Raw genomic sequence first — 12,711 nt, forward strand, 5'->3', positions numbered from 1 at the left:
AAGATGTTCAACTTCACTTTCATGTTCATCAAACCAATCTTTCACCAGTCTTGCTGTGTGTATTGGTGCATTGTCATCCTGATACACGGCACCGCCTTCAGGATACAATGTTTGAACCATTGGATGCACATGGTCCTCAAGAATGGTTCGGTAGTCCTTGGCAGTGACATGTCCATCTAGCACAAGTATTGGGCCAAGGGAATGCCATGATATGGCAGCCCAAACCATCACTGATCCACCCCCATGCTTCACTCTGGGCATGCAACAGTCTGGGTGGTACGCTATATATTATTCTGAAAACTTAGACACCATCTTTTTTTCTTTCCAAACTCTTTAGACACTTCTGTACTTCCAGATTTGATCAATGACCACAAACCTTTGGTGCCTGCTTAGTATAGGCCAGTGGTTCACATCTGCCACTGCTTGAGTGTTTAGGTTTTGTTTTATTTTTACAACAAGTTTGTTGTCTGTAGTATTGACTTTCCCTACTTCTTTTCATATTTTCTTTTCATATAAACCAGGTGTTGCTGAACAAATTGTGGCAGTAAAAGTTAAAAATGAAAACAAGATTGTTACGGAATATGTTGTAGTACATGACAGCTAAACAGAAAAAGACTGAACAAGTATGACTTTTTAAAAGGGTTTATAGGAGAAAGTCATCTTTCTCTAAAAAATATTGCTCCATGACTTTAGTTTACAGAGTTTAATTTGAATTAACCAGAACATTTGTGGAGCGTTGAACTTGTGGCAGATCAGACCAATGTAGAAATATGGCATCTTCTACAATATCAAGACCAACCACAAAATAAACAAAAATCATAGGTTGTATATATTTTGCAAAATTTTACATAGCAAATATACAGAAATACTTTCTCAAAGGCTTATTGCTCTTAACTGTGATCAAGCGGTTTATTCTAAATACTTAACCATATCTGCATGGATTTAGATGCTAGTTTCTCCAAGTACCCATAATCTACATTTTTGTTAAGTGGTTTTAGATTGTTTTTAATCAACCCATATTATACATATTTTATTTAAGACCTGGATTAAAGGCTTTTGCTAATTGTTCGATTGATGTTTATTTATGTTTGTGGTTACTAAACCAAAGTAAAAGACAAAGAATAGTGTAAAAAAATACATTTCCTTTACTTTTAGTTAGAACAATACACACCAGAGGCATCTGACTGTCCCCCTATGCTCTACTGCAGGGCAACCAGCAGTCCTTTTAAGCACTGTTCTTTTTTCAAGCATCACCACTTTGTGGAAACTACCACTCGCTAAAAGCTATACTCTACCAATGTGTTTTATCGCTAAACTCCCTAATAACATAAAATGGTGTGTCATTTGACTCACCATGGTATTTCCAGAGGCTTCAGATCCACATTAACAGTGATTCTAAGTTTGTCAAGGATGGTGTGGTGGAGGGCAAGCATCGTGGAAGCATCATGATGTAAAAGAAGATTTAATAAATGAGACTCACTCTAGCAGGTGGTGGCAAAAACAAGCATGGACAGGCAGGCAAGACAGGCTTGGCATGAACAGAGTGATCACATAGTGAATGTTTCCGCGAGGAGTAAACAGAACAATAGTGTATATATGGAGTGTGGTAAAGGTGAACCGAGAAGACTGATTACATGACACATGTGGACCGAATAAAGCTGATTGCTATGTTTGACAGAGGCAGGGAGAAACAAAATGTAACTGGGCAACACAGAAATCCAAAGATGCTAATAAGGAAAACATAACGTATAGAACATGAACAATACTAAGAAACTAAAGCACAGCCAGGAAAACAGAAGATCCAAAAACATAAACTGGAAAAAAGAATTACTAAAACCCAAACAAAAACCAAAACACCCTCGAATCATGACAAAGTGGGCTAATAGCTAATTAGGGTCAAACTAACAGCTAATCAGAGTGAACCCAATAGCCTATATGAGTCTGGCAAATAGCTATCCAGGGACAAGTTAATAACTATTTATAAAAACTAAGAAGACTTAAGCAAATAGCTTTTCAGACTCAAACTAATAAGTGTCAAGTCAAGATCGAATCAGAATAAAGCTAATAGGGATTTACTGTCAAACTAGCAGCTACAGGGAGACAAGGTAATAGCTACTCAGAGCCAAAAACAAATCAGGGTCATGCTAACAGCAAATGAGTCAAGCTAGTAGCAAATCTAAGTCAAGCTAACAGACAATTAGGGTCAAGCTAATATCTAACCAGAGTTGTCTCTGGGCTTCTTTTTTGTTTTTTTGTGTTATAAGATACAGGGCTTGGACAGTGAAACTGAAACACCTGGTTTTAGACCACAATAATTTATTAGTATGGTGTAGGGCCTCCTTTTGCTGCCAATACTGCGTCAATTCATCTTGGGAATGACATATACAAGTCCTGCACAGTGGTCAGAGGGATTTTAAGCCATTCTTCTAGCAGGATAGTGGCCAGGTCACTACGTGATACTGGTGGAGGAAAACGTTTCCTGACTCGCTCTTCTAAAACACCCCAAAGTGGCTCAATAATATTTAGATCTGGTGACTGTGCAGGCCATGGGAGATGTTCAACTTCACTTTCATGTTCATCAAACCAATCTTTCACCAGTCTTACTGTGTGTGTATTGGTGCATTGTCATCCTGATACACGGCACCGCCTTCAGGATACAATGTTTGAACCATTGGATGCACATGGTCCTCAAGAATGGTTCGGTAGTCCTTGGCAGTCCTGTACCACAAGTATTGGGCCAAGGGAATGTCATGATATGGCAGCCCAAACCATCGCTGATCCACCCCCATGCTTCACTCTGGGCATGCAACAATCTGGGTGGTACGCTTCTTTGGGGCTTCTCCACACCGTAACTCTCCTGGATGTGGGGAAAACAGTAAAGGTGGACTCATCAGAGAACAATACATGTTTCACATTGTCCACAGCCCAAGATGTGCGCTCCTTGCACCATTGGAACCGACGTTTGGCATTGGCATGAGTGACCAAAGGTTTGGCTCTAGCAGCCCGGCCATGTATATTGACCCTGTGGAGCTCCCAACGGACAGTTCTGGTGGAAACAGGAGAGTTGAGGTGCACATTTAATTCTGCCGTGATTTGGGCAGCCGTGGTTTTATGTTTTTTGGATACAAACCGGGTTAGCACCCGAACATTCATTCAGACAGCTTCCTCTTGCGTCCACAGTTAATCCTGTTGGATGTGGTTTGTCCATCTTGGTGGTATGCTGACATTACCCTGGATACCGTGGCTCTTGATACATCACAAAGACTTGCTGCCTTGGTCACAGATGCGCCAGCAAGACGTGCACCAACAATTTGTCCTCTTTTGAACTCTGATATGTCACCCATAATGTTGTGTGCATTTCAATATTTTGGTACTTTATTAAATGTTCATCAGAAAAACAGCTTGGGGGAAGAAACTGTCTCTGTGGCGGCAGGTTTTTGTAAACAGTGCTCTCTAACGACAGGCTGAGGGTAGTACTCTAAGCAGTTTATGTGCAGGGTGTGTGAGGTCGGCAGAGATTTTTCCAGCTCTTTTCCTGACCCTTGACCTGTATAAGTCCTGGATGGAGGGAAGGTCAGCCCTGATTATTCTCTCCGCATTCCTGATTATTTGTTGCAGTCTGGATCTGTCCTGTTTGGTGGATGAACCAAACCACACTGAGATGGATGAAGACAGGACAGACTGAATGATGGCAGTGTAGAAGATGACCAGCAGCTCCTGTGGAAGGTTGAACTTCTTGAGTTGCCTCAGGAAGTACTGTCTCTGCTGGGCCTTCTTCCGAACATTGTCTATCTGTGAGGACCATCTCAGGTTCTCAGAGATGATGGTTCCTAGGAACCTGAAGTGGTCCACAGCCGACATGGTCTTGTTGAAGATGGTGAGGGGTGTGTATGGGGGTGGTGTTCTCCGAAAGTCCACCACCATTTCCAAAGTCTTGAGTGGGTTGAGTTCAAGGTAGTTCTGACAACACCAGTGTATCAGCCGATCCACCTCCTGTCTGTATGCAGACTCATCACCGTCCTGGATCAGACCAATGACAGTGGTGTCGTCTGCAAACTTCAGGAGTTTCATGGACGAGTCCGATGAGGTCATTTGTATAGAGGGAGAAGAGGAGTGGGGATAGAACTCACCCCTGGGGGGCACCAGTACTTATTGATCTGCTGCGGGAGAAGATGCTCCCCAGTCTCACCTGCTGCTATCTGTCTGTCAGGAAGCTGTTGATCCACTGACAAGTGGAGGCCGGAACGTTGAGCTGGGTGAGCTTCTGGTGGAGGATGTCTGGTATGATGGTGTTGAAGGCCGAGCTGAAGTCTATAAACAGGATCCTGGCGTACGTCCCTGGGTGGTCGAGGTGTTGCAGGATGAAGTGTAGACCTAAGTTAACAGCATCATCTGCCGACCTGTTTGCTTGGCAGGCAAACTGCAGGGGGTCCAGCAGGAGGCCTGTGATGTCTTTCAGGTGCTTCAACATTAGCCACTTAAAGGATTTCATGACCACAGACGTCAGGGCTACAGGCCTGTAGTCATTTAATCCTAGGATGGTGGGTTTCTTGGGCACCGGGATGATGGTGGATCGTTTGAAGCAGGAGGGGACCTCACACGTCTCCAGTAACTTGTTGAAGATCAGGGTGAAGATAGGGACGAGTTGATGTGCACAGGCTTTCAGGCATGATGGGGAGACATTATCAGGTCCACCAGCTTTCTTTTGTTTTCATGTGCTGAAAGATCCTATTTAAGGATAATAAGTACTTGTAGTTCATCAAGAAATTGAACAGTTTTTACAAAGGGTTATTCTGTTTTCCTTTTCTTGCTGGATCTTCTGCAGCAGAGCACCCTACAGGCAAAGACAGAGCTGCAGATGGAAGCTCCAGTTATGGCTAAAAAAAAGACTGCTACATCTAGGCAGAAGTAGGAATACCAAGGCAGACTAAAACCTGCGGACTGCAGATGGGCAGCTCCTTTGTTTCTGATGACGTACTCTATCCAGAAGATGGCAGTGTCCATTGGAGGCATTGGTCGGTCACGGTGTAGCTGAGAAAGACGTTGGATATTTTTACGGTAAAACGGATTCTCTAAAACGTCCTTTAGAGCCTCCAGGAAATTGTCTTTGGTCAAAGATCGGGCCTCCACAACCCGGACTGCACCGCGCACCTTCATTCTTAATAAGTTGTCAAACTGATCAAATAGGAGGGGCAAACCCAGAACAGGAACACCATGATAGATGGCCTCATACAAACCATTAGTGCCTCCATGGGCTATAAAGACACGAGTCTTGGGGTGGCCCAGGAGATCATTCTGGGGAAACCATTTTACCAGCCGGGTGTTATTTCCCAGAGATGAAGGTTTGTCACCTCCAAACCTCCAAATCACTTTCTGAGGGAGCTGAGCAAATGCAGCGGCAATGGCCTCTGTGATCTCAGGAGGCAGAGCTGACACCAGTGTTCCCAGAGACATGACCACCACCCCATGTTTCCCGGAACTCTGCATGAATTCCTCCAAATCATCAGGGAGAGGATGGGCCTTTTTGCACTGGAACCCTCCTACGTACACCACATTGGGCATAGTGGGCCGTGGAAATTCAAAAACAAAATCTGCCCTGAAAAGCCAGATATCAGCTGAGAGCTCCAAAGACACCAGGTCAGTCCCAGGAGGGAAGTGTTTCTGGAATAGATCTGAGTAGGCTGGGTTAATGATGAAGTATTGGTCATAAACACTGTAGAGAAAATGTAACATATTCTTTATCCTCTCTAGAAAATCCATCTGATTGTGAAGCTCACTTCCTGGTACAGGGAGATAGGAGACAGGAGAGGGAGCTATTGTTAAGTGTCCCTCCCCTGTATTAATCCAACGAACATTAAAAACCATTGGCAGCTTGAGGTAAGCGCCCAGTATAACCCCTAAAGTAAGGGCAGGGTCTGTCAACATTATGTCATATTTAGTATCCTGTAACTTATTTACTAACATTGCGTCCTCTAAAATTTTAGCAGCACATCTAGCCAGCATCTTATGACCATCTCCTATTGCAGATGTGAGCAAGTGCTGTTGGTAGAACGTGCTTATAAAAGTGGAAAAGCTGCGGCGATTCATGACATCTTGGAGCATTTTGATTGAAAAGTCTCTGTCTGAATCATCTTCCAACATTGGGACATTGATGGAGGTATAAATGGAGGAGTTACTGGGGATGTACCAGCTCTTGGCAGAGCGCAGAACTGTGATTTCATGTCCCCGAGAGTGAAGCTCTTCAAGGATTATCTTCATGTTGATCCAGTGGCTGCCATCAACAGGTACCACCAGGATCCTACTGCCGCTACAGGATGAGGACTGGAGCAGCAGATAGCAGAGGAGTGCCAAGAATACAGAGACCGTGTTGGACATTTCTGTGGAAAAAAACACATAACGAAATGACAAACATATTTAGCTAATCTTTAAAGTAAATTTAGTAACTTGGAATTTTTTCAATTTATTCTGCTTACTCTGATTTAAATGTATGATTAAAAAATTTATAATCAACCTTTGTCTTAAAGTGACCTGGTACTAAGCAAACTTATGAACAACCTTGTGCCTAAACATGGTGCTACTAAAGAACAGTCAAGAGCAGAAGTGCCAAAACAAAATATCACTCAGATTCACTTTCAGAGTGATTGGGCCCAAGCTGTGTTGGATAATAAGTCCAAATACAGTATACCTAATTCAACCTCACACACCAGTCGCAGCTCCTTAACCACTAGTGATGTGATGGTGCATGTCCCTAAGGTCACATTGTGATACCAGGAATTGGGGTGCTGAGTTCCCGACCCTCGCCTTGCCCATTGCCATTATACTCCCATACCACCTAACCTTGATGTCTCTCAGTTTATGTGGTACACCCACATAAACTGTACTTCCTGTAGCTTTTTTTGACCTAAGCCTGTCTGAGCCCTAGGAGCCAAAGCTTGACCACGCAAGGCTTAGCTTTAGGGGTTGTCCCAGTCTCCCTAATCCAGGTGAGGTTTACCTTTTTCTGTGGTTTGCCACCAAAGTTTTTGAATCAGTCTTTGTCTTACACCTACTCTGAGGACAATTTACCATGGGAGACCCTACCATGGGCTAAAGCCCCTGACAACATAGACCCCTGAATCAAAATGGTACCTTGTCAGTACGTTAAGGTGGCAATTCTGTGGAGAGGGATTGACATTAGAGATTACAATAAAATAATGCAAACACTTGGGGAGATCTTTGGAAATAAATTACCAATTTTAACTTAATGGTGCCTATCTCCGGTGGTCATTGGGCAAGAGGCAGGGTACACCCTGGACAAGTTACCAGTCCATCACAGGGCAACGCAGAGACACACAAGACAAACAGCCAAGCACACACTCATACCAAACAGCAATTTAGAGAGCCCAATAACCCAGTCATGTTTTTGGACTTTGGAAGAAAGCTGGAGTGCCCAGACAGAAGCATTCACACATGTGATTTGTTTCTGATGTCAGAACTATCAAATTACAAGTATTTTGTAGAGATATGATGTGTTAGCAAATTGGCAGAGCTCCACAAACAGAGGGACCATACATAATGTCATAAAACTGAAATGGATGTGAATTGTCTTGTCTAATCACAACTGTTAAAATAAAGAAAAACATTCATACTAGTTTTTCCAAAGACATGTCAATGTTTAAAAAGCTGTGCAGTGACTCAGAAAGCTTATCAGTTAATCTCAGCTTTACCATCACTTGGGACAGTCCCTGTCACCAGCATGGGTTCATAAAGGTGCACTGTGGTTTGTCTGTGTGTAACTCAAAAGAATTATTCAGGTTGTTACAATGTTATTTTAACACTTGATGTAGTTGATTAACCTAAAAGTAACATTATAAATGATGTGATTTATTTATATACATATTTAGTGTGAACAGCATTTTTCTTGGAAGTCAGTTTTTGCTGCCAGTAAAACAATATATACAGTCCTTTGCAAATGTATTCATTTCCCTTGAGCTTTTTAAGATTTTGTCACATTGGATCAGTGTTTTTCAACCCTCGTCCTCAAGGCACACTGCCCTGCATGTTTTAGATGTATCTCTGCTTTCACAAACCTGATTCAGATGATTGTACTTCAGCAAAAGCCAGCTATTAATTTAATTCAGGTTTGTGAAAGAAGAGACACATCTCAAACATGCAGGGCATTGTGCCTTAAGGATCAGGGTTAAAAAACACTGCATTAGATCCATAAACCATATTGCATTTTGTGTGCAACAATAACACAAAGCAGTACATCATTGTGAAGCAAAAGAAAAATGACATATAGTTTTAATTATTTTCTTATTCTTACAAATAAAAATCTGAAAAATGTGTCATTCATTTGTATTCATCCTCCTTGAGTTAATATCATGTAGAACCACCTGTTGTTGTATTTACAGCTGCAGTTTTGCACATCGACAGAATAAAAATGTTTGCCAATTCAACTTTGCAGGATAAATCGAGCTCTGAAAGTCTGTAAATGTAAATTTTTCCTGCCTCAGATTTCCAACTAGGTTAAGATATGAACTTTAACTCTGCCATTGTAATGCATCAGTATGCTATAATCTCAGTCTTATATCTCAGGCCATATATTTGGGGTAGCTGTCCTCATGTTTGCTGTTTCATAGCTTGGAACATTGTTATATTACTTAATACTTCTTTACACTTCTCCACATTATCCCTGACCTGTGTTCCTTAGTCATCATGTTGGTGTTTGTTCACTAATGTTCACTAACAAACCTCTTCAGAATATCTGAATATATATTAAAGTCAAGCTGCACACACTATTAGCAAAAAGCTTATAATTACCAGAAATATAGGCTTGAAAACATCAGTCTGCATGTAATTAATCTAAATAATGTTTTTAACTGAGTGAATGAAATTACTGAAATAAATAAACCTTTCTGCCTTTTATGCTGCTCCTAGTCATGGGTCCTCAGTAGGCTGCAAAAACCAGTATGTATGTGTGGATTTTTGTTTCCAATATTCTGGTTGTTGATTACACTGTAATTGTTAAATGTCTAAAATTGACTACAAGGACACATGCCACACAATGAACACAGCAGTGACTACGGAAGGAAAAGATAAGCTTCAAACCACATTTTATCCAGACTGAAATTGATTCTGCATCTTGCCAGCTTCTGTAATCTGTTGATTGTTAGTGGTTGTTTATATAAGGCGTTTGTTAATTATCTCACCTGATTGTTGTTGAACCCGATTCCCAGGGAATAATTTGTGCTGTCCTCAGTGAGCCAGGATAATATTTGACATGTAATCGCACACAACAGAACTTTTGTACACAGATTCCCTCAGTTTGTGGTGCAAAGTCCACAACGTAGATTAAAGATTAGGTCACAGGAGTTCATGGGATATGTTTGAAATCAATGTGTATGTTACTCATATATTAGTGCAAAAAATGTAGGCTCTAATTTAGCTTTGAGTTAATCAGAGGTAACAGTTTTTGTGAGTTATTAGTTATTGTATTTTTTTAAATCATGTCTGCTCTTTCAGCATAAACTCAAGTAATCAGATGTTTATTGCTCATGCTTCAGGTACTTTTATCAGTGACTGCACTTTGCCATACTGAATGTATTTGCACCCAGCTCAGTTTTTACATAGTGACACCTTGACAGTAAGAGTCATAGTCCAGTCTTTGGGTTAAAGGTAAGTCATGAAAGTTTATCTTGAAAAGGACATTAGTTATATGATGCAGTATGATATAATCATTTAGCACTGTATGGTAGAAAATGTACTTTTGGTCAGTTTCTACTTTGTTGTAACAATGCTTATTCTGCTCTTTTTATTTTGTTTGTGATGGTGGCATGTTTGTTAAAAAATTGCGTTTATAGGTTCAGCAGCAGAGGCAAGTATGTGGGTTGCACCAAAGAAAAACGTATCAAATCCTCTCTCCTAAAGCTATGGGTGGAGAAAGTGTGATGGTGTGGTGTGGTCTCTCCCCACTGTTAAAATAAAGCATGTTCTCATTGGAGGTAATCTCAATACAGAGATATGCAATCATAAGATTAGGCAACAGTCCTACATCTCCACTCATAGGGAGTGAACTCCTCCCCCCCAGAGCGGGGTTACCCAGAACCTAGCTTCAGAATTTGGGAGGGAAGAAGATGGATCGGCTTGCTAGTCCTGACCTCAACACCTGTGGGTTTAGCTTGGACGTGCTGTTTGTGCTGAAATTACCAACACAACCATGTGGGCTGAGTTAGGACAAATGGTGGTTAAGGGTTGGGATGCCATGCCACAGCAGTGTGTGACCAAGCTGGTGACCAGCATGATAAGAAGGTGTCAGGCTGTCATCATTTTACACAGTTCACACTACTGAGTCCCTGTTTGTTCAATGAAATAGTTGAATTATCAATCTGTATCTTGTTTCTTCAAGATCAATCATCCAATCAAATAAACAATCAAAGAAGTAGCAGAATAACCCAGGGTCCAGACCAGGAAGCAGGTGTTGTAGTTTAACACACCTCTTTGAGGCTTTTGTACTGCTACCCACCCATTACCACGTTAAGACAGTGTCTTGCCCATGGCCAAAATCAAATAAATTAAACAATTATTTATAAGGAACAAACCATGAAAATTGAATAAAAATAAACACAACTCAGACTGAACAGCAAAGTAAAACAATTAAATGTGGCTTACTGAACATAAGATCTTTCTCTTCAAAGACTTTGTTAGTTAATAACTTGATTTTTGACAATCAGACTGATTTATTGTGTCTCACAGAAACCTGGCTGCAGCAAAAGGATTATGTTACTGTAAATGAGTCAACTCCTTCTAATTATTTAAATTTTCCAATACCTCGAAATACTGGGCGAGGAGGAGAAGTAGCAACCATCTTTCAGTCCGATTTATTGATTAGTCCCAGACCCATTAATGTCTACAACTCTTTTGAATATGTATTCCTTAGTTTTTCTCATCCATATTGCAAAGCACTAAAACTACTTCTGTTTGTTATTTTGTCTCATCCACCGGGCCCTTACCCTCAATTTTATATCAGTTCTCAGACTTATTTGATTTAGTGTTAAATACAGATAAGGCCTTTATAGTGGGTGATTTTAACATTTATGTTGACTCGATTGACTTTATTCAAAACATCTGCAAACCTACCCACTTTTGTTTTCATTCTCTGGACCTTGTGCTGACATTAAAAACCTTTTAGTTTAATTTAAATGAGTACTCCACACTTGAAATGGAATTTCAATAGAGTAGATCATTATCAGACAATGCTGTAACAACCTTTAAATAATGTGTTCCATTTTTAATTCCCTCATTATCACAGAAAAGCACAATTGAGGGCAGTAATTGTTTTTTTCCCTTTCATAAATTGATTTTCTGGTTATAGTGTTCTATCGTCCTCACTGCGTGGTACATTAGACAATGTAGCCCCCTTGAAAAAGAAGGTAATTATTCATAGGAGGCTCGATCCCTGGTTTAATTAAGAGATACTTACTTTAAAGCACAATGTTAGAAAATTGGAGAGAAAATTGGTGCTTTACACACCTAGAGGACTCCTACTGGAAAAATAGCCTACTGCTGTAAAAAAGACACTTAGCCAAGGCAGAACAGCTTATTTCTCATCACTAATAGAAGAGGTTTCTTTTTAATACAGTAGCTAAACTTACACAGTCATAGCTCTGTTGACCCATCAATTTTCTTAGCTTTCAGTAGTAACTTTAGGGGATTCTTTTTATAAATAAAATGTATTCTATTAAAAATAGAATCATTAGCATACTCCCAAAAACAATTACTTCTATGTCCTCAGTAAGTGAGACAGCATTGGAGGTAACTGTAAAATCTGATCTGTTTGGACTGTTTTGATCCAGTTGGAGCTTTCTAAATTATCAAAAATATTAGCTTCATCTAAACCTTCAACTTGTATGTTACGCCCAATCCCAACCAAATTATTTGAAGAAGTGTTTCATTTGATTACCACCCCCATTGTAGATATGATTAATACATCCTTAGTAAACAGACATGTATCTTAAAGCATATAAGGTAGCTGTAATTAAACCTTTACTTAAGGAACCTTCGCTTGATAAAGATGACTTCATAAATTACAGAGCTGTATCCAATTTTTCATTCTTATCTAAAGTTCTTGAGAAAATAGTTGCTATTCAAGTGTATGAGCATTTACGCAGTAGTTATCTGAAGAGTTTCAGCCATGTTTCAGAACTCATCATAGCACTGAAACAGCTCTGCTGAAAGTCACTAATGGTTTTCTCACGGCCTCAGATAATGGACCATTTGATACAGTCTATAACAATATTCTCTCAGAAGGGCTGGAACATGGTGTAGGGATCAGGGGAGCAGCACTAGGCTGGTTTAAATCTTATTTGTCTGACAGATTCCAGTTTGTTTATGTAAATGATAAATCATCTTCAAACTCCAGGGTTACTTGTGTAGTACCAAATGGTTCAGTGCTTAGGCCAATTCTCTTTGCTAAATATATGCTTCCAATAGGTAAAATTATCAGGCAGCATGGGATACATTTTCACTGTTACGCTGATGATACTCAGCTTTACTTATCCACAAATCCTGATGAGCCCAACCAGTTAGATAGACTACAAGCATGTCTTGAAGATATAAAAACTTGGATGACTTTAAATGTTCTGCTTCTAAATTCAGAAAAGACAGAAGTTGTTGTCTTTGGAGCAGAGTCTTTGAAAAATAAACTTAGTCAATCAATTAATCTAGATAGTA

General features: G+C 40.3%; 1 protein-coding gene across 1 annotated transcript; it reads right to left on the minus strand.

Moving 5' to 3' along the window:
• Positions 1 to 4,484: 4,484 nt before the first annotated feature.
• ugt5g1 (UDP glucuronosyltransferase 5 family, polypeptide G1) lies at positions 4,485 to 9,249 on the minus strand. The gene is made up of 2 exons (XM_047386104.1): positions 9,192 to 9,249; positions 4,485 to 6,377 (listed from the first exon to the last, which is right to left on the minus strand). Exon 2 carries the CDS (start codon positions 6,373 to 6,375, stop codon positions 4,789 to 4,791), a length of 1,587 nt encoding a protein of 528 aa, XP_047242060.1. The 5' UTR covers positions 6,376 to 6,377; positions 9,192 to 9,249; the 3' UTR covers positions 4,485 to 4,788.
• Positions 9,250 to 12,711: the final 3,462 nt, after the last annotated feature.

Source organism: Girardinichthys multiradiatus, chromosome 14 (genome assembly GCF_021462225.1).
Source record: "Girardinichthys multiradiatus isolate DD_20200921_A chromosome 14, DD_fGirMul_XY1, whole genome shotgun sequence".
NCBI lineage: Eukaryota > Metazoa > Chordata > Actinopteri > Cyprinodontiformes > Goodeidae > Girardinichthys > Girardinichthys multiradiatus.

Excerpts from the sequence above, each read along its gene's own strand:
- ugt5g1 (XM_047386104.1), bottom strand. The coding sequence starts at position 6,375 with ATGTCCAACACGGTCTCTGTATTCTTGGCACTCCTCTGCTATCTGCTG.